This window comes from Dendrobates tinctorius, unplaced genomic scaffold (genome assembly GCF_039654945.1).
Source record: "Dendrobates tinctorius isolate UK_male_01 unplaced genomic scaffold, ASM3965494v1 ptg000005l, whole genome shotgun sequence".
In the NCBI taxonomy this organism is placed as follows: domain Eukaryota; kingdom Metazoa; phylum Chordata; class Amphibia; order Anura; family Dendrobatidae; genus Dendrobates; species Dendrobates tinctorius.
This window is the reverse complement of record NW_027361673.1, coordinates 31,989,127-32,011,394: the sequence shown is the minus strand read 5'-3', so window position 1 is coordinate 32,011,394 and position 22,268 is coordinate 31,989,127. Positions and strand designations below refer to the sequence as shown.

Below are 22,268 nucleotides of genomic sequence, written 5' to 3'. Positions count from 1 at the left end.
GTACCAAGAGTGGTCTCCTTCTCACCCAGCATCTTACTTATGGTTGTGAAATCTTTGTAGAAAAAAGGGGGTCGCACTCAGCGGGATAAATTTTCAAAATTTATTGACAAATATATTACATGTCAGGGTCGGGAGGGTGACATCCAGAGTGAAAAAAGGCTGACAACGGCCGTTTCGCGCTGCTCAAGCGCTTCTGTTTGTTCCTGTTAATCTTTGTCTAAGAATCCTTAGATAACATCACAATTCAGTCTTGGCCAGACATCCTGACAATAAAGCCACCAATGATCTTCTTAGGCTACGTTCACACGTAGCGGAACTCTCGCGGAAATTACCGTGAGAATTCCGAATTCCATTCCGTGGGAAAATCGCATTTTGAATTCCCGCGGAAAAACTAGCATTTTGCAAGCTTTATTAGCTTGCAGAATTGCTAGCATTTTCCAAGCGATCTGTAGCATCGCTTGTGCTGTTCCATCTAAGGTTATGATTGTATGCTTATATAATTGTGTTATGTTACCTTTCTTTGTATTCAGTTTTGCATTTGGTCTGCTGCCACCTGCTGTCCTTTTCTGTATAGCAGACGGCAGCTAATTAATTCTAGTACATGCCTCCCACTTCCAGGTCAGGTGACTCCTTCTCTTCCTGCCGGTGGCCATCACTAGTTTCATTTTCACCAGGGAGAGACACGCTTACCAGGCTGTGGAAGGCATCAGTTTTTTTACCACAATTTGCTAAATTTGCTGAATCATCATGCTGCATACCTTGCTGCACACATCTTGCTGTACCACCTGGGTTGTTACACCTGCATTTCTGGAGAAGTACTGCATTATCAATGATATGCTGTATGTCCAGATTTCCAATAAACATGTCTGGACTTCACAATATCTGGTGTGTAGCATCTCTCCGGACGCATGAACAGCAAAACAGCAACAATGGTCCTGTCTGCTCTGCATCGAGGAAACGGAAGGTAATAATCTCTCCCAGCCCCAAGCAACTACACCTCCATTCGCCTCATGTGGGGACAGAACATCGCTTGGAGAACTGATTGACTGGTTGGTCACACTCGTCAAACATAGTGTTTGACGAGTGTGACCAACTTTTTATTATTGAGGCTGCCTATGCGGCATCAATAGAAAAAGATAGGATGTAAAAAATAATAATAAAAAAAAATATATTGTTATTCTTACCTTCCGGCATCCAGCACAGCCTTCCCGCCTCTCTCCACGCTCCCGGTCCCAGTAATCCTTTGCGAGAATTACCGCGATGACGTTCGTTCTCGCGGGATCGCGACGTCTCGCGGTCATTTGCGATGGCCGAGAGACTTCGCGATCCCGCGAGAACGGACGTCATCGCTCGCAAAGGATTACTGGGACCAGAAGCGTGGAGAGAGGCGGGAAGGCTGCGCGGGACGTCGGAAGGTGAGAATAACAATATTTTTTATTTTAAATTCTATTTTTTACAGGGATATAGTACCCAAAGCCCGGAGGACAGTCTCCTCTCCTCTGGACCATGGGTACCATCCACAAATGTTCTGCTTACTTTTCGCATGGTGTGCACAGCCACATGCGGAAAGTTAGCAGAACAATGCATTCCTATGGGTGCGGGATCACCGCGATTCCGCTAAATTAATGAGCATGCTGCGTTTTTTACCGTGAAGCAATTCCGCCGTGGTAAAAACCGCAGCATTAGCACAGCATTGCGGAATCCCATAGGAATGCATGGGATACTTATTTTTCACGTTTTCGCGGCAAAATCACGCGATTAAAACCACCGCAAAAAAACGCCACTTGTGAACATAGCCTTACTCAATGTTTTTGGTGGCCAGGGGTACATCAGGATGTATGGGAGTATGTAACCACCTGCAGTGTCTGTGCGCATTCTCAGACCTCTCATACTCGTTTGCTCTTCAACCATTGGAGATTCCCAATAGACCTTGGACTCACTTGTCGATCGATTTTATCATGGTTCTACCCATGTTGGAGGAGGAATACAGTAATTTTGGTGGTCGTGGATAGATACAGTAAGATGTCTCATTTTATTGGATTACCAGCTTTACTGAACACCAAGTCCATGGCGCAAATTTTCAGCAGGGAAATTATAAAATTACATGGAATCCTGACCGATATTGTTTCTGACCATGGGGTACAGTTTGTTTCCAAGTTTTGGAGAACATTTTGCACCCATCTGGGGGTCCATCTGTCATTTTCTTCTGCATTTCACCAGCAGCCTAATGGGTAGACTGAACGGGTTAACCAGAATCTGGAGACCAATCTTAGGTGTTTTGAGTCTGAGAATCAGAAAGATTGGGTTACCTACTTACAGTTAGCCGAATTCGTGGTAAATAATCATTGTCATGTATCTACTTGTAAGTCCCTGTTTTTGGGGCGTATTGGTTTCATCTTCAGTTCAGCTCATTTAATAAAAAATTGTTCTTCTAGATCAGGGTTCCCCAACTCCAGTCCTCAAGGCCCACCAACAGATCATGTTTTCAGGATTTCCCTTGTATTGTACAAGTGAAGCAATTATCACCTGAGCAATACTAAGGAAATCCTGAAAACATGATCAGTTGGTGGGCCTTGAGGACTGGAGTTGGGGAACCCTGTTCTAGATTACCTAAAGAGGAATGGTTTACTTTATATATTACATCCGTGTGACAGGGTGTTACTATTAATTTGAGGAAGATGGGATCCAAATATAAGAATATAAGAGTGTGTCTGATCGGAGATATTTGGTGGGTCTGAACCTGTGTGTTGGTTATTTGGTGTGGTTGTCCTCTAGGAACATAAAGCTGAAGGTTCAATATTTGAAACTGGGTCCCAGGTTTATCTGTCCTTACAAAATTGTAGTCATTGTCAATCCTGTAGCATTCCGCCTTGCTTTGCTGCCCACCTTTAGGATCCATAATGTATTTAATTGATCTCTCCTCAAAAAATAAGTTACATCTTCGGTACCATCACCACTACCACATCTCCTGTCATTGTCGATGGAAACTTCGAGTTTCAGATTGCGAAAATCATGGCTTCTCGTTTATTTCATTGGTTGCTTCAGTATCTGGAACATTGGAGGGGTATGGTGCTGAGGAGAGGATGTGGACACCAGCATCTGACATCCATGCGGCTAGACTGATCCAATCTTTTTACGTGGTACACCCTGATAAACCTGGTCCTGAGGTTCTGGAGGTCCCTCGTAGAAGGTGGGTACTGTCACGGGGTTATCGCATCAGAGAAGAGACAGAAGAATGTGGCATCTGATTGCTCCTACTCCTGTGCTGAAAAGAAGCACTTTAACTTCTTTTTAAATGTTGTTAATTTTTTTTTTTTGCAAAACAGGGGTTAATCGGCCATGTTGGGAGCTCTGGGAGTCTGAGCTCTCAGCTGTGCTCAGTTAGCCACTCCCATCCCCTTTAGAATCTGGGTCCTGATTGAAACCCATGTCAGAGCTAGCTTATGCTTCATGGCTTGGATGAGAGGTGTTTATATGAGAAGGAGTTTGGAGGAGTTATCTGTGACTGGTGCGGGGGTTTGTAAGTGTGATAATTCCCTTACCTCTTCTTACTTTGTTTTTTCCCCATCCTCCACTCCCTGGTGCTTCCTCTGTTATATGTGAGTGAATATTTGTATGCTTGCCATTTTCAGTTACCCTTCAATTACCCTTGTTCATGTTGTCTTGTTTGTCGGGTTGGTGTACTGTGGTGCAGATAAAAATTAACCATTCTGATTTCCTAACATAAAAATTATGTTTAAAAAATGATGCTGATGTAAAATAGACATTTATTAACTATTTTTGTGCTATAACTATCTGGTTTAAGTGCATACAAATTCAAAGATTGATAATTGCAAAATTTACACATTTTTGGTCAAATTGTCAATATTTTTATAGACAACTCATATTGCCCAAAATTTACCACTGACATGAAGAACCAAATGTCAACAAAAAAATATTAGGATTAGTAATGGATAGGTGTCTTATAGATGCCTCTACATTATTAAGCCATGGGCTTGACATCACTAGACAATACAAAGGTGACATCAACCCCACAATTATGAACTCCACTTGCCACCACCACAGGGCAAGTGGGAAGAGCCAGGCAAAGCACTAGAATTGGCATATCCAGTAGATACATCTTTTCTGGGTGGGTGTGGGTTGCTGTTTTTAGGATGGGGGGGCTTTATCCATGGCCCCTTACCAGCCTGAGTATACCAGGCCCCAGCTGTCTGCTTTAGCTTGGATGGTTGTTGAAAATTGGGGGGACCCAATGCCATTTCTTTATTATTTTTTTTAAATAATTAAGAATAAATGGTGTGGGACCCCTCTATTTTTGATAACCAGCCTTGCTAAAGCTGACAGCTGAGGGTTGCAGCCCTTTTGCTTCTCACAAAATTAGAATATCATTAAAAAGTTAATTTATTTCAATTCTTCTTTTCCTTCCACTCAATTTTCCATTAATATGCTTGGATACAGAACTCTGTGATTAGCTAACTTCTTTAGCAGTGATCTTTTGTGACTTACCCTCCTTGTGGAGTGTGTCAATGACTGCCTTCTGGACAACTGTCAAGTCAGCAGACTTCCCAATGATTGTGGAGTCTACTGAAACAGACTGAGGGACCTTAAGAAGCCTTTGCATGTGTAAGAAATAAACACTTGAAATAGATCACTCTGTCTGTAATGAATCTATATAATATATGCTTTTTGTATTGAAGAACTGAAATAAATTAACTTTTTGATGATATTCTAATTTTATGAGAAGCACATGTATTTCTCAGACTACTAGAAAAAACACAGTGACTTGAACGAACAGTACTCCTACAGGTAGGGGGTGCGGAGTGCACAAAGCAACTTAAGGACCAGTACTCCCAAAGGCGGGGGTTCCAGATACTTTTAGCACAGTACTCTCACAGACGGGTATGCAGAGTACACACATCGGCTTTTAGCACAGTGCTAGCATAGTACTACTACAGATAGGGGTTGCAGAGTACACACAGCTTTTGTTTTGTCGAGTGCTTTCTCACTATCTGTCCCTCACCCCAGCTGCTTCCTATCCCTACACTGATAAGGGCAGATTGGCAATGTGATTTGGCCTTTATACAGGCCAGATCACATGGTGCCCAGACTCCGTAAGTGCCCACAGTCTAAAAGCATGTTGATTGGCTGTGTTGTAGCCTTTCCATAAGCTTTATTAGACTGACGAATCTGAACGAGAAAATGTACATACAACAAAAAGTCAATGTTCGAGATTCAGTACTACGTGTCTGATTCTGGTTCGCTCATCCCTATATATAACAAACTGGTAAGAAAACTCTAATACTATGTGTAGATGGAGTTTTTTTGCATTCAGAAATAAGTTTTTCAAGTCGAAACTGCTACAGAATTGCTCTGTTATATTGGGGAGTTTTTCTTTTACTAAAGCTTTTCCTACTTCCTAATTTCCTTAAGTTTTTTTTCACAGCCTTTTACTTTGACATATTTTTAATTTGGTGTTAATTCTATAACAATCTGCCTCAAAGAACTGGCATGCAATTTCTTTCTTCTCATCAGGTGTTTTTCAAAACCTCAAGAGGAAAAAAATTCGGAAAACTCGATGTATGATTACTAGAGTTGAGCAAAACGGGTCGGTCATATTCAAAAGTCGGCGACTTTCGCTGAAGTCGGGTTTCATGAAACGAAACCCGACCATAGCGTGAGGTCAGCCACGAGGTCGGCGACCAGAGCGCCAAAGTCGCGTTTCAAAAGATGCTTCCAGCGCCCTTTTTCAGCCAATGATGGAGGACGCACACTGTGGGCAACGCGATGACATAGGCATCGGTCACCACCATCTTTGAGAAGGGCATGCAAGTGATTGGCTGGCTTTGTGTGGCGTCACAGGGGCTATAAAAGGGCGTGAACGCTGACCTCCATCTTACTTCTGCCGATCTTAGCATTAGGGAGAGGTTGCTGGCTTCTTCTGATTCAGAATAAGGGAGAGCGTTAGGCAGGGAAGAAGAACCAAAAAACTGCTTCTGCTGTTAGCGATTTCCACTTACAACACAACATTTTGTGTGCAGTGAAAGGGGAAGCTCTATTTTTGAGCATCAGCTTTGTTGGTTATTAGGCTGCCTTATAAGGCTCCCTGATAGCTGCATTGCTGTTTGCACACTGCTGTGCAAACTGCTTTTTTAAAAGCAAAAATACTTTTCTTCCTCTTTTCTGCACAGTTACCAAGCATTCATTTTTCCACCCTTTTGTGTGTGCAGCAGTCCTGCTTATTAGGCTGCCTGCGTCCATTCTTGGACTGAGAGCATCATTGTCAGCGTCCTCAAATCTCTAGTGAGATTCAAATTCTCAACAATCCTATAGACACCCTCCACCTTGTCATACACAATCCAATTTCAGCCTGTTACATTGAGGTGTAATCTCTCCTTGGCCTGAGACAATAGTTCAGCATCCTCAAATCTATAGTGAGATTCAAATTCTCACCAATCCTATAGACACCCTCCACCTTGTCATACACCATCCAATTTCAGCCTGTTACATTGAGGTGTTATCTCTCCTGGGCCTGAGGCAATAGTTCTGCGTCCTCAAATCTATAGTGAGATTCAAAATCTCACCAATCCTATAGACACCCTCCACCTTGTCATACACCATCCAATTTCAGCCTGTTACATTGAGGTGTAATCTCTACTGGGCCTGAGACAATAGTTCTGCGTCCACAAATCTATAGTGAAATTCAAAATCTCACCAATCCCATAGACACCCTCCACCTTGTCATACACCATCCAATTTCAGCCTGTTACATTGAGGTGTAATCGCTCCTGGGCCTGAGACAATAGTTCTGCGTCCTCAAATCTATAGTGAGATTCAAATTCTCACCAATCCTATATACACCCTCCACCTTGTCATACACCATCCAATTTCAGCCTGTTACATTGAGGTGTAATCTCTACTGGGCCTGAGACAATAGTTCAGCGTCCTCATATCTATAGTGAGATTCAAATTCTCACCAATCCTATTGACACCCTTCACCTTGTCATACACCATCCAATTTCAGCCTGTTACATTGAGGTGTAATCTCTCCTCGGCCTGAGACAATAGTTCAGCGTCCTCAAATCTATAGTGAGATTCAAATTCTTATCAATCCTATAGACAACCTCCACCTTGTCATACACCATCAAATTTCAGCCTGTTACATTGAAGTATAATCTCGCCTGAGACAATAGTTCAGCGTCCTCAAATCTATAGTGTGATTCAAATTCCTACCAATAGTAGATACAGCTTCTTCCTTGTTTTACAGTACCATATAGCTGGTGGTATTTTGGGTACATTTTCACAAAAATGAGGAAGTATGGTGGAAGGTGCCATGGAAGTGGGCGGGGGTTGCCAGCTGGTCCTGATGGTGGGCATCTGTTGGTAGTGGCAAAAGCACAATAGCACCTAAGGTAGGAGGTGTTGAGCCTGCATCATCGTCTGGCTCCACAAGGCCTCGAAGGCTCTCTTTTCTGGGAGTAGGTAAACCACTTTTAAAGCCGGAGCTTCAGAAACAAGTTTTGGCTTATATTGCTGACACAGCCTCCAGCTCTTTCGCCTCCTCTTCTGAAGGTTCAAAAAATAAAAGCACTGAGTCGTCAGTGGAGGCTCCTGGTCAGGAACAACACCTTTCCTTGTGTCCTTCACCCCTACCAAAAGTGAAGGATGTGGCAGGCCATAGTACCGATTACTCCATGGAGCTCTTTTCACATACCATGCCTGGGTTAGCAAGTCAAATCGTGAATTCCCCTGTCCAAGATGAATCTGACATGCAGTGTGGGTGGCCAGCCAGGGCAGTGGGGTTAATCAGTACCGGGCCAGTGTCTCAGAGGGATGTGTCACGTTGGTGGTGATGACCCGTTCCATGGCCCTGGGCGTCCATGTAAAGAGGTGAATAATGTTTATAGGTGAATGATACGTGATGCCACCTGTGATTTCTGATCAGATTGACCCGCGCTGCAGTGTCACTTCTCTAGGACAGATGTTGTGGTGCAGCTAAGATGTAGAAGCCCTGCACAAGTAGGGCCGTAGTCGCAAGGCAGATGAAAGAGTTGGTAGATGGTGTGCAGTGCAGAATGTAGCAGAGCTGTACGCCAGGCGCAGGAGAAAGATGACAGACACAGTCTTGCAGTTCCTTTACCTGTACTTGGTAAGTGCCGTCCAGGACCCAGAGTACAGATGGAGAAGGAGTTGGTCAGCCTGGAAGCAAGTTTGGAATTCTCTCTATGCAGATAGGTAGTGTGACCTCCGTTCTAGCGCTTATCTGAGGTACTCGCACTACTGAGTTCACTGAAGTTCCCCCTGTTGACTCTCTTTTGGAACTTTCTCGTATGGCAGCCAGCCATAGCCTTTTCCTTCTGGCTCACACACGTCGCTGCAGGGGCCTCCGAGCCTTAGTTGGGAACAGAGCATTTACAGCTGCTACTTCCTCCGGTTTCTGCTGCAGGAACGTCAGTGTCCCTACAAACTCAGAGACCGGAATCCGGATCATGCGCTTCAGCTAGGAGTGAGCCTTAACTCTGCTCATCCTCCAGCTCCCCTTCTCACATCCACACACTTCCCCTTCCCTTCACAGACTGCCCTAACTTACCTCCTCCCGACCACAGAGAGCAGCTCCTCAGCAGTCAGGTTCAGAGGTCTTCCTGCTGGCCTGGAGTGGGAACTGTGTTGTGCGTTGGTTTAACTGCTAGAGAGATCCTTCATTGCTTCCAAGCATGACATCACACTCCCTAGGAGGAAGGTAATGCCACTGTGGCGACCGTACTCCTGGGGGCGCCACAAGTGCACTGATGCCCAGCCACTGCTAGATGATTCTGCTGGTACATTGACCCAGACCACTACATTCCCCTCGCACTCTACACAGCCAGAATCTGACCCTGATGAAACTCAGGTTCCTGTTCCCGCATACTATGCCACCTTACATGGTGACAAAGAGGAAGGTGCAGATGAAAGTGCAGGTTCCTTGAGCAGGTGGGGGGGCATACTCATGGGCGATGGCACTCGCACAGGGCCCCTCATAGTACGCAAAACCCGCCGTCAGACACACCACCGTACTATGAGGGGCCCTGTGCCAGTGCCGTCGCCAACGACTGGGCCCCCCCTGCTTGCTCAGGATCACAGCACTTGCAAAGTTGAAATACTTACCTCTCCCTGCTCCACCGCCGTGACGTCTTCCGTGTTTCTTGACAGTGACATTCTGGTCAGAGAGCGCGATGACATCACGTCTGTATGCCCTCTGCCTAAACAGTCCAAGTGCAGTGAGATGGAAGGTGGGGACAACGAGGAGTCCAGACTAGTACAGGGATTCCCTAGAGAGGAGACTTATTTAATTGTTTTCAATGTTGGGACAGCTATTTTTGGGGAGCACTATACTCTGGAGAATGATATATGAGGCCCACCATACACTGGAGCATTCCAAAGGTGGACATCAGACACTGGAGCAGCATTTACAGGGCCCATTATGCACTGGAGCATTAGAAATGGGGCCCATTATATATGGAGCATTATTTGGGCCCACAACACAGTGGAGCTTCATCCATGGGGACCAACATATACTGTAGCATTATGTGGAGCTCATCATATACTGTTTCAAACATTATATGGGACCAATGATTCTGTATGGAGAAATATATGGGCCTCATTACTCTGTATGGCGCACTGTGCGGTGGCCATAATACTGTATGGAGTAATATACTGTCCGTTTTTGGAGCTATTGGAGAATTTAAAATGGATATCAGTCATGTGATGTAAGAAGTGAAGTATTTTTCATTGTACTATACCGCTATATATATAGGATCATGAATTGTGGCATGTGTTAAAGGAGCCCATTGACACTCTTTGGCCCTGGGCCCACGAAAATCTGGAGCCAGCCCTACCCCCCCACAACTTTAGCTAAGTAACCCCCAGTTTTCAGTGCCTAACTATTATTATAAAGTAAATTAAGGTTGACAAGCTTAAGTAATAAGAATTGATGTTTTTGGCATTAAAATGGGCACTGTAGGTGTGTTTCCTGTCCTCCACTCCCTGCCGACCTTGGTTCCCCATTGGGTTTCGTGTTTCAGACGGCCTTCGACTTTTCACGATAATCGGCCAATTTCATTCGACCCGACTTTTGAGAAAGTCGGGTTTCATGAAACCCGACTCGACCCGAAAAAAGGCAAAGTCGCTCATCTCTAATGATTACCAAAGGGGATTAATATTGAAATAAGTAGCAAACAATTTTTGTGGGTTTTTTGAGCAGTTTTTCTTTTAAAAAAATCACGATAAACTCTGTTTACACATAATGTAAAATTCTTACCGAAAATGCCCGTTTTAATGCAGGTGCTGGAGTGAATGTAATAACAGCAGGTAAAATCCCAAGAGCGTTGTATTCCATTATAGCTGTGCTGATTGCAGAAGGGTCATCAGATCGACCATTGCTGAAGAACACTGCAATTCTTCTTGCAGTAGCTCCTTGGAAAGATCTCTTGAAGACATTTCTGGCTACAAATCTCATGCTTTTTCCAATATTGCGACTTTCATTTGATATTTCCAGAGTGATGTTCTTCACTGCATTTAACAGTGTTTCTTGGCTTTGGAAGTCAGAAAACCTTACCAGATACTTGGCATATTGGTTATAGGACATTATAGCTATTCTTGCCCCAACAGGACAGTTATTTCCTCTAATAGTAATGTTCTTTATTATATATGTGACAATTTCTATAATTTTATTGTGGATTTCTGGTTTCACTCCATTTGACATGTCCAATGCAAAGACCAATTCTGTGGGATACACAGGGCAGGCATTTTTTCCTAGAATGGCAAAAAATGATAACCGGTTAGTGAAATATAACAGTAGTTTGCCTTCATTTCTTTATAATCAATGCAGTAAAATTTCAATAATCTGATTATCACTAACATACCATATACTATACAATATACTCTTTGGATTCACAAAGACACATCTAAATATAGATAATACAATATAGATATTGTATTAAAAAGAGATGCTGATAATCAAATGTGGGCAATCTTTGACCAAAATGATTCATCAATCATTTCTAATGTAGCACAGAGCTATTAAACCAGTCCTGACTGCTGAGCAGTGTATGGGTTCAATATTAAATCTATTGGTCCATATACCACTTTGTGGTGGGAGTGGTGCACGGAACAATAGACTTGTTATTTAGCCTGTGAACACTACTCTACATTTGCAGCCGTATGACAGCTTGTTTTTTGCTGGACGAGTTGTACTTTTTTTGAATGACACTATTGGTTTTGCCATATAGTGTACTGGAAAATGGGAAAACAATTCCAAATGCGGTGAAATTGCAAAAAAAAGTGCAATTCCAGAATTGTTTTTTTGGATTTTTTATTTACCATGTTCACTAAATGCTAAAAATTACTTGCCAATATGACTCCACGGTATCAAGTACTGAGATACCAAACTTGTATAGGCTCTTTTTTTCATTTAGGTGGTGAAAAAAATCAGAAATTTGTAAGAAAAAAATTCCATTTTTCAGGACCTGGGGTTGGATGATGTTATTTTTTGCATGCCAAGCTGACGTTTTTATTGATACCCTTTTGGGGTAGATACCATGTTGTGACCTCCTGTTTTTGCATTTTATCTTGGATCCACCAGCAGCTGTCAGAGGCACATGGCAGCTGATCAGATCAGCTGTCATGAGTGGGGAAAGATCTAGGCAGTGACACAACTTTAGATGTAGCTAAATTACAAAGAGCTGGTGGATAAGATGCTCATGTGCTATAACAAGCTTGAGATGCACATGTCTCTGAAGATTCACTTTCTCCACTCTCACCTCGACTTCTTCCCAGAGAACTGTGAAATCGTCAGTGAATAACACGGAGAGAGATTCCTTCAGGACATTGCTGCCATTGAGAAAAGGTATGAAGAGAAATGGAGCCTGGCAATGTTAGGAGACTACTGCTGGACAATCAATAAAGACACTCCAGAGCTACACGACAAACGGCAGGCCAAGAGAAAGTGCCCAACTTGAAATTGCAATAAATATAGCTATTTATTATGTACTTTGGCCTATTTCATTGCCACACATCTCCTATTTTAAAAACTAGAGCTAAAGATTTAGCGATATGGTAATATTTTGTTCCTGAGGAAGCTGCTCTGTCTTGCAGCGATATGCATGGTGTTCCCCATTGCTCTCTGTCCTGGCACTATGGGAATATTGAATACTACTGAATACTTACAATTATATATGTATGAATAATATGCCTTTTGACAGCATACTGTGCACGTGTCATCATTTTTGCGATTTAGAACCATTATTTCTATTTATGGTCACAAGTTTGTACATATACAGAATATACAGCGGTGCTTAAAAGTGTTTTTTTTGAACACTTCACAATTTTCCATATTATCTGCATAAATTTGACCTAAAACCGCATCAAATTTTCACACAAGCCTAAAGGTAGATAAAAAAAAAAGCCAAATCAAACAAATGAGTCACAAAAATTAGACTTTGTCATTTTTTATTCAGGACAGTGATCCAATATCACATGCCTGTGTGTGGCAAAAGTATGTGAACCTTTGCTTTTGTTTTTTGGTGTGATTTCCTTGTGCATCAATAATTGCATCTAAATGTTTATGGTAATTGCTGGTTTGCCCTGTACATGCTCCTTACAAAACCGCTTCAACTCTATTACACAGATGGGTTTTCTTCAGGTCAGGAGTTTGACTTAAGGGCATTTTACACATAGCGATATCGCTAGCAATATCGCTAAAGCGTCACCGATTTTGTGACGCAACAGCGAAAACGCTAGCGATCTCGCTACATGTGACACTTACCTCCACTGGCCCCCCCGCTGGATATCGCTGATCGCGCGAGAACGTCTTGGGGAGTTTTCTTCTCGCTGGAGTCCCGCTGGCGCCAACGAGCGACGCATGGACGCAGGCGGAAGTCGTCATCATCACTGCGTGTGACAGGTAAGTAACGACCATCGAGCATCGCTGCGTCGCTGGTGAGATCTGCCTGTTTGGCAGCTCACTAGCGACCATTTAAGCGATGCACCAGCGATCCTGACTGGGTCGTATCGTTGTCGGAATCGCTGGTGCATCGCTAAATGTAACGGGACCTTAACCCATTCCAAAGCATTAACTTCTTACTTCTTTAAACAATCTCTTGTAGAGCAAATTGTGTTATTTTGGGTTTTTTTTGCTGCATGATAAACTCTTCTCTTCAGATTCAGCTCTTATACAGAGGTCCTGACATGTACCTTTAGAATTTGATGGTACAATTTATAATTCATTTTTTCATCAAAAATAACAAGCCATCCTGACCCAGATGCATCAAAACAAGGCCAAACCCTGAAACTGGCGCCGATGTGTTTCACAGATGGTATGAAGTTTTTGTTCTGTAATAGAGTTTTTTCTTTTTGCAAACATAACGCGTCTCATTTAAACCAAAACACTCTACTGTGGTATCACCCATCCACAAAAATTGTTCCAATTTCCTTCTAGTTTGTCCAAATGATATTTAGCAAACTGCAGAAGGGCAGCAATGTTCTTTTTGAGGAGCAGTGGCTTTCTTCTTGCAATCCTGCCATGCACACCATTGTTATTCAGTGTCCTCCTGATAGTAGACTCATGAATATTACCATTAGCTAATGTGAGAGAGGCCTTTAGTTGCTTCAAGGTTATCGTGGGTTCCTTTGTAAAGTCATGGATTATTATATGCCTTGATTTTGGTCACTGGTCATTCCTGGGAAGGATAATAATGGACTTGAATTTCCTTTACTTGTACACAAACTTCCTTACTGTGGATTAGTGAAATTGAAACTCTTTTAAAGGTGTTTTTTTATCCTTTCCAGGATGATCAGCATCAACAAGTTTTCTTCTGAGGTTCTTGTGATGGTGAGTCACTTCTAATGGACAAGTCGTGATTCAGGGAAGTCAAGGAGTCCGAGGTCATAAGCAGGGAGGGTTTGTCATAAACCCAGGGGGTTGAGACAAAAACATAGTCAGGTCACAGTCCAGGCTCAGAATTCTAAGACGGTAGCAGATCAAGATAAAGAGGCTAGGTAAACAGGTGGTTAAAGGCAAAACCAAGGTCAGTCAACAAAGATGAGAATAACAAACAGAACCAACACACACCACTTGACTTGAGCTAAGCTACAACTGGCAATGTTCTAATCATTGTCAGTCTGCTAAATAGCCAGGTAATCACCCAGAACGAGCGACACCTGGAGGAAACCCCACAAGCCTGGCCAGATTGGACAACTTAACTGTCATTCACTATCTTGACAGCTCAGCATGCACCTAATTCTATAGGGTGGCTGAGGTATCACTCACAGCATCCTCAGGACAGTGTGAGTGCTGGAATCGTGATAGTCCTGAGAAATGTCCTTTGTTTATGCCATGATACAATGTTGCAAACATCTGTTTTAAAGGTCAGACTTTGATAGAGCACTGTTCTTTAAATGAAAAAGATTACCCACTTACACCTGATTGTCATTCAACTGACCGAAATCACCAGACTTAAATTTCACCTTCAAATTACCTGATAATCCTCACTGTTCATACACTTTTGTCATTCGCAGACATGGAAATTGGATCATTTTCCTCAATAAAAAATGACAATTTCTAATATTTTAAATTCATTTGTTTTATTTGTCTCTATCTATTTTAGGACTAGTGTGAAAATCTGATGAAATATTCAAAAATATGGAAACTTTTGAAGGGCTCACAAAGTTTGAGACATAATTGTATATACATGCATACATACAGTGGCATGTCAAAGTTTGGGCACCCTTGGTTAAAATTGCTGTTATTGTGAACATTTAAGCAAGTTAAAGATGAAATGATTTCTGAAAGGCCAAAAGTTAGATTGCTCATTTCCTTTGTATTTTAGGCAAAAAAAATGTATTTTCATCTTTTACATTTTAAAAATTAGAAAAAGGAAGATGGACCAATGCAAACGTTTGGGCACCCTGCATAGTGCACTCTGCACCCTGTTAATACCTAGTAACACCCCCTTTTGAAAGTATCACAGTTGGTGAACACTTTTTATAGCTAGACAAGAGTCTTTCAGTTCTTGTTTGAGGGATTCTTCTCCATTCTTCTTCCTGGGTTGTCTTGCATGCTCTGCTATTTTGAGGTCTGATCATCGATTTTCAATGATGTTCAGATCAGGGAACTGTGAGGGCCATTGTAAAACCTTCAGCTTGTTCCTTTTGAGGTAGCTTATTGTGGATTTTGACATGTGTTTAGGATTATTATCCATTTGTAGAAGTCATCCTCTTTTCAACTTCAGAATTTTTAAAGATGGTGTTATGTTTACATCAAGAATTTGTTGAAATTGCATTGAATCCATTTTTCCCTCTACCTGTGAAATGTTTCTCGTGCCATTGCTGCAAAACAACCCCAAAGTATGATTGATCCACCACCATGCTTAATGGTTGGCAACAGGTTCTTTTCATGAAATTCTGTGCCTTTTTTTCCATACATACCTTTGATCATTGTGGCCAAAGTTCTACGTTAACCTCATCGGTCTACAGGACTTGTTTACAAAATGTATCAGGCTTGTTTACATGTTCTTTTGCATACTTATGATTCTGAATTTTATGGTGAGGATGCAGGAAAGGTTTTCATCTGATGACTCTTCGATGAATGCCATATTTGTGCAGGTATCTCAAAACAGAAGAACGATGTACCACAACTACAGAGTCTGCTAAACATTTCTGAAGGTGTTTTGCAGTCAACCGGGGTTCTGATTTGCCTCTCTAGTAATCCTATGAGCAGCTTTCACTGAAATTTTGCTAGGTCTTCGAGACATTATCTTGATTTCCACTGTTCTTGTTAACTGCCATTTTTTAATTACATTTCGAATTGAGGACAAGGCAACTTGAAAATGCTTTTCTATCTTCTTATAGCCTTCTGCTGCTTTGTGGGCCTCTACCATTTTCATTTTCAGAGTACTAGGCAGCGGCTTAGAAGAACCCATGGCTGCTGTTTTTTGGCACAAGGTTAGAGGAGGCTGAGTTTTTATAAAGCTGGGAAATTGCATCACCTGGCCTTTCCTAACAATGAGAGTGAACAAGCCATAACCCTAACAGGCTAATTAAGGACTGAAACCTTGGTCAAAGTAATCTGCACACACAAAATCTCCAAGGATGCCTAAACTTTTGTATCTAAGAACAAAACCGTTGGCACAACCCTGAGAATTGTAGGTGGTGCCCAAGTAGGATCCCAATCCGTGAACTAAATGTATATAAACTTGGCACACACCAAAGGTTTCTGATGCAGAAAAGTGATTTTTAATTATACAACAGTACATACATACACAGACGTTTCGGTCTAGGACCTTCATCAATGTACGATATATTGTACTGTGAGATTCTTAGTGACTGGGCTTTGTGAGATAGACCAATCCTGTGAGGAGGCACATGAAGCCGTCCCACTGCGTGGTGGTTTGTGGAGTGTGGACGCGGTATCCGCCGCGAATCCCAAGCGCTGCAAAGTGTGAGAGTCACACTCACAGGATTGGTCTATCTCACAAAGCCCAGTCACTAAGAATCTCACAGTACAATATATCGTACATTGATGAAGGTCCTAGACCGAAATGTCTGTGTATGTATGTACTGTTGTATAATTAAAAATCACCTTTCTGCATCAGAAACCTTTGGTGTGTGCCAAGTTTATATACATAAACTTTTGTATCAGCCCATTTTGCTTTTTTAATTTTTAAAATATATAAGATGAAAAAAATATATACCGTATTTTTTGGACTGTAAGACGCACTTATTCCCCCCAAAATTTGGAAGACAAATGGGGGGTGCATCTTTTAGACCGAACGCAAGCTTACTGGGAGGTTGCGGCAGTGGTGTAGCAGCGTCCTTTCCTCAGGGAACTGGCCGTGGCAGAAGTGTGGCGATGCTGACACTCTGTGTCGGAGATGAGCAGTGTGGAGTGCATCATTGATTTCCCTGCGGTCATCTACCTGAAGCCGTGGGTCACCGGAGGCAGTGCGTGCGCGGATTGAGATCTTGGCTGTGCTCTCGTGCTCCATTTTCCTGAGTCTGTGGGCTTCAGGAAAATGGCCACCGGAGGCAGCCTGTGCACAGATTGAGATCTCGGTGGCCAACTTCCTGAATCGAGGGCCACTGAGAACTCAATCTGCACACACGCGACCTCAGGAAAATGGCCGCTGAGAAACCAATGATGCACTCAGCTCTTCACACCATGGACACCAGGCCGCAGCAGCGCCACATTTCTGCCACCGGCATTCTGAAGAAGGGACCCTGCTCCATGCAACACACTCTGCTCTGCCTCACTGCCGACACCGGACACGCAGCATTGCACCGCTGGGATACCCGAGACTGCAGCATCGCCCCACTTCTGCCGCCATCGGCGTCCTGAGGAAGAGACCATGCCTCCTGTGACCCCGCTCTACCGCCGTTGGCCCTCAGGTAAGATACCTTACATTTGGACAATAAGACGGGCACCCATCTTATAAAAATCTTTTTTTTTACTATTTTACACCACAAAATTTGGGGTGTGTTTTTATGGTCCGGTGCGTCTTATAGTCTGAAAAATACAGGTTATATATTGCCTAAAATACAAAGGTGTCATCTTTAACTTTAGTCCTTTTAGAGATAATTTCATCTTCAACTTGCTTAACTGTTAACAATAACAGTAATTTTGACCAGGGGTGTCCAAAATTTTACATGCAAAATATATATGTTTTTATGACAACATATTCCTAACTTAGGATAAAATAAGTGATTTGTAATTTATTCAATCTGCAGCTAATAACACAATGGATATATCTTAATACATATGTAATTTTTACTCAACCAACAGCAGAGCATTGCAAGTTATTTCTCTGGAGATGAGATTTGATTCTGCATATATCACTCATCAGTTTATGTGTGCAGGCATAAAAATCTGCTTACCTTGACAACAAGCTGAAAGGAAAGTAATAAACAGCATCAGTGTTTCAGAAAAAATAGAAGTATGTTTTATGTAGGTTAAATTTATTCTTTTATGGTACAGCTAATGGACCAACTGGACCAAGTATTAGAGTCTGCAAAATCATATATCATGAATAATCATAACATACACAGGATCAACCTAGGGTTTTAAATTAGAATGCAGAATGTTTTTATTAAAGTTGGATCAGGGCATAATTCAAATCACTCTAAGGCCACGATCACTCGTAAAATATTTGGTAGGGTTTATACCTCAGTATTTCTAAGACAAAACCAGGAGTGGGTAAACAATGCAGAAGTGGTGCACATGTTTCTATTATACTTCTCCTTTGATTGTTACCCTCCTGGTTTTGGCTTACAAATACTGATGCAAAAAACTCAATATGTGTGCATGGCTTTAGGCTGGTGTGAAAAAATGCTGCAGATAAAGAATGCATTAAAAAATAGAACTAATTATATTTTGTTAATTGATAAAAGATAAACTAAGTGAATGAGCAAAAGAGATATCTAAATAAAATCAATATTAGGGGTGACCAACTTTGCCTTCAAGACAGCATAAATTGTTCTATGTACACTTGCAGAGATGTAGCTCAAATCCTTCTGTTTCTTCTTGGAAGGCCCCTTCCCATGACTTGCTGATACCAGTACTGGAAAAAACAATAGAGATGAAGCCCATGGTCCATACCTGTGTGCCATCCGTAATTCAATGTGACACTATCCGTGTGACATACATAAGCACATCTGTACGTGTCTGTGTGTCCATGTCTATCATCCGAGTGCCAAGCATTATATGGTGCCCATTCTGTTATTCTGTTTGGAGCAATATATGGGGCCCATCATATACTGGAGCATTATAAGGGGGGCATAATATATAGTATGGAGCATTATATGGGGCTCATTATACTATATTGAGCAATACATGGGGCTCATTATACTGTATGGGGCCCATCATGTACTGTATGGAGCATAATATGGGACCCATTATGTAAGGAGCACTATATGGTTCATTATACTGTTTGAAGCAATATATTTGGCTCATTATACTGTATGGAGCAGTATAATGGGTCCACTATACTGTGTGGAGCATTATATGCAGTCCATTATTCTGTATGGAGCAATATATGGGGCTCATAGTACTGTATGGAGCAATATAATAGGTCCATTATTATGTATGGAGCAATATATGGGCTCATTATTCTCTATGTCATGCCCATAATACTGTAGCGCTATGTATTCAGGTCCATTGTACTGTGTGGAGCATTATATGGGGTCCATAATACTGTATGAAGCAATATATGGGGCTTATTATTCTGTATAGAGTACTATGTGGTGCCCATAATACTGTATGGTGCAATATATGGGGCTCATTATTTTGTATGGAGCCCTATGTGGTGCCTATAACACTCTATGGAGAACTATACTGTCCGGTTTCTGAGTTATTGTAGAATTTAAAATAAATATCACTGATGTAATGTAAGAAGTGAAATCTTTGGCATTGTACTATACCTATATTTCTCTGCCACATCTGTGCAACATGAATTGGGGTGTGTGTTAAAGGGGCCCACTGAGACTCTTTCACCCGTGGCCCATAAAAACCTGGAGCCGGCCCTGACTGGAATTATAGGGGGTTCCCACATTAATGGTAGAACAAAGACTCTGGAAAAGCAACATGGCTCCCACACCCATAAATAAAGTTCAGTGAACTCTGAGCTCCTAAATTCAAATAGCCCCCTCCTTCTGAGCCTCACTGTGCCTAAACAATAGTAAGTAGCCACATGTTTGGCATTATTGTAATGGAGAGAAGGCACATAATTTATGGGTGCATATCTCCAGAAGCACAAGCTGGTCACGACATATGGGGGCTCGACACTGCATGAGAACACAATGTATGGGCACTAGACTGGCAGATTTGCAATTCTCCAGAAAAAAAGCCTGGCATGGATGTTACAAAGATAAACACACAGCAATAAATCACGCACCATTATAATAAATCAATAGTCAGTATATAATAATAGCACATATTGGTGCAAAAATAGGACCTATATATAGAGCCGATCGCATATCAAAATTAACAAAAGAAAAACAATCAAAAAGCCCACTTTAATTATAAAGATATGAATTTTATTATCACATCAAAGAGAACATGAACATAGGGGAGACAAAGTGCATTTGTGCATCAAGAAAAAATACCAAAAGAGTACAGATAGTACAGGGCATAAAAAAAAAATACTAGGTATTTAGAGATCCATCTAAATAATTACAGGTCTACCGGATACATCATACAATGGACTGGCCCACATAATAGCAAGTATATAGTGATAATCATAGAGCCACCACCACACAAATAATCTTACCCAAAGAATGGTAGCGATGCCCTGGGGCCTGCATCGCTACCATTCTTTGGGTAAGATTATTTGTGCGGTGGTGGCTCTATGATTATCTATATATATATAAGCGGCATCGTGATCACTCGCTAATCCTGCCCCCTGCACAGTAGCTCTGCCCCACCACATCACCACACATAATCCTGCCCCCCACCCCATTACCACACACAATCCCACCCCCACCACATTACCACACACAATCCCACCCCCCACCACATTACCACACACAATCCCGCCCCCCACCACATTATCACACACAATCTGGCCCACACCACATCACCACACACAATCCCGCCCCCCGCCACATCACCACACACAATCCCGCCCCCCCACCACATCACCACACACAATCCCGCCCCCACCACATCACCACACATAATCCCGCCCCCCACTACATTACCACACATAATCCCGCCCCCCACCACATCACCACACAAAATCCCGCCCCCCACCACATTACCACACATAATCCCGCCCCCCACCACATCACCCCACATAATCCTGCCCCCACCACATCACCACACATAATCCTGCCCCCCCACCACATTACCACACATAATCCCGCCCCCCACCACATCACCACACATAATCCTGTCCCCCACCACATTACCACACATAGTCCCGCCCCCCAACCACATTACCACACATAGTCCCGCCCCCCAACCACATCACCACACATAATCCCAGCCTCCCACCACATCACCACACATAATCCCGGCCCCCCACCACATCACCACACATAATCCCGGCCCCCCACCACATCACCACACATAATCCCGCCCCTCCACCACATCACCACATTCGATAAGATTGGCGTTCTCCTACCTGATCCTGTATTCACACATGGTCAATTATACACTGCATTCTCTAGAGTAACAAGTTGTAAAGGTCTTTCAGTTCAAATTGTACCTGGTAGAAGTCAAGGAAAGATCTTTGAAAATGACAAAAATGACTATACATTTAATTGTGTTTACAGAGAAACTTTAAGTTAATTTATGTTTCGTTATGAAATTTGTTTAGATGCTGGAATGAATAAAAAACGCACATCTTACTGAATCCAGTTTGTTTTTATTTTACACTGTGAATAAAATGTATCATTAGTATTATTCAGATTTTTAATGATTATTATTCTTATTAACTTCATTTTAATTTAATTTACCACCTGCGTAAGCGCTATTGAATGTTGTCATTATTTACCTTAGTTTAATCACCAGCAGCGTTAACTAGATAGAGTTGAGCGAAACGGGTCGAAAAAATTCAAAAGTCGCCGACTTTTGGCAAAGTCGGGTTTCATGAAACGAAACCCGACCCTAGGATGAGGTCAGCCACGAGGTCGGCGACTTACGCGCCAAAGTCGCGTTTCAAAAGTTTGTTTTGCGCTCTTTTTCAGCCAATCAGGATCCACGGACACTGTGGGCAACGTGATGACATAGGCACGGGTCACCACCATCTTTCAGAAGGGCATGCAAGTGATTGGCTTGCTTTGGTGGGCGTCACAGGGGGTATAAAAGGGCGTGCATGCCGACCGCCATCTTACTTCTGCCGATCTTAGCATAGGGAGAGGTTGCTGCTGATTCTGTAGGGAGAGCGTTAGGCAGGGAAGAAGACAAAAAAACTGCTTCTGCTGCTAGCAATTTGGCCTGCACAACACACCAGTCACTGTGTGTGCAGTGCAAGGGGAGGCTATATAGTGGTGTATCAGTGGTGTTGGTTGTTGGGCTGCCTTCTTAGGCTTCCTGACAGGCTGGCATTGCTGTTTACCCACTGCTCCGCAAACTGCTTTTTTAAAAGCAATCCAATCTCCCTTATCCTCTAGTCACTTTGGTCACAGCTGTGCCATCGAGCCTGTCACATAGCGCTCAGATATTCATTGGGCCTCACACAATCCAAAAGTGTCCAGTGTCCAAAAGTGTGTGCAGACATTCAAAATCTCACTTATCCTCT

General features: G+C 42.5%; 1 protein-coding gene across 1 annotated transcript in view; it reads right to left on the bottom strand.

Annotated features, from left to right (window-relative positions):
* The window catches only part of LOC141084736 (collagen alpha-6(VI) chain-like), a 177,975-nt gene that overhangs the window by 29,319 nt on the left and 126,388 nt on the right, over positions 1–22,268 (bottom strand). The window contains exons 32-33 of the mRNA XM_073569619.1: positions 17,905–17,916; positions 10,295–10,788 (exon numbers count right to left, since the gene is read on the bottom strand). Of these exons, the coding sequence (XP_073425720.1) occupies positions 10,295–10,788; positions 17,905–17,916 (506 nt within the window). The remainder of the gene's footprint in view (positions 1–10,294; positions 10,789–17,904; positions 17,917–22,268) is intronic.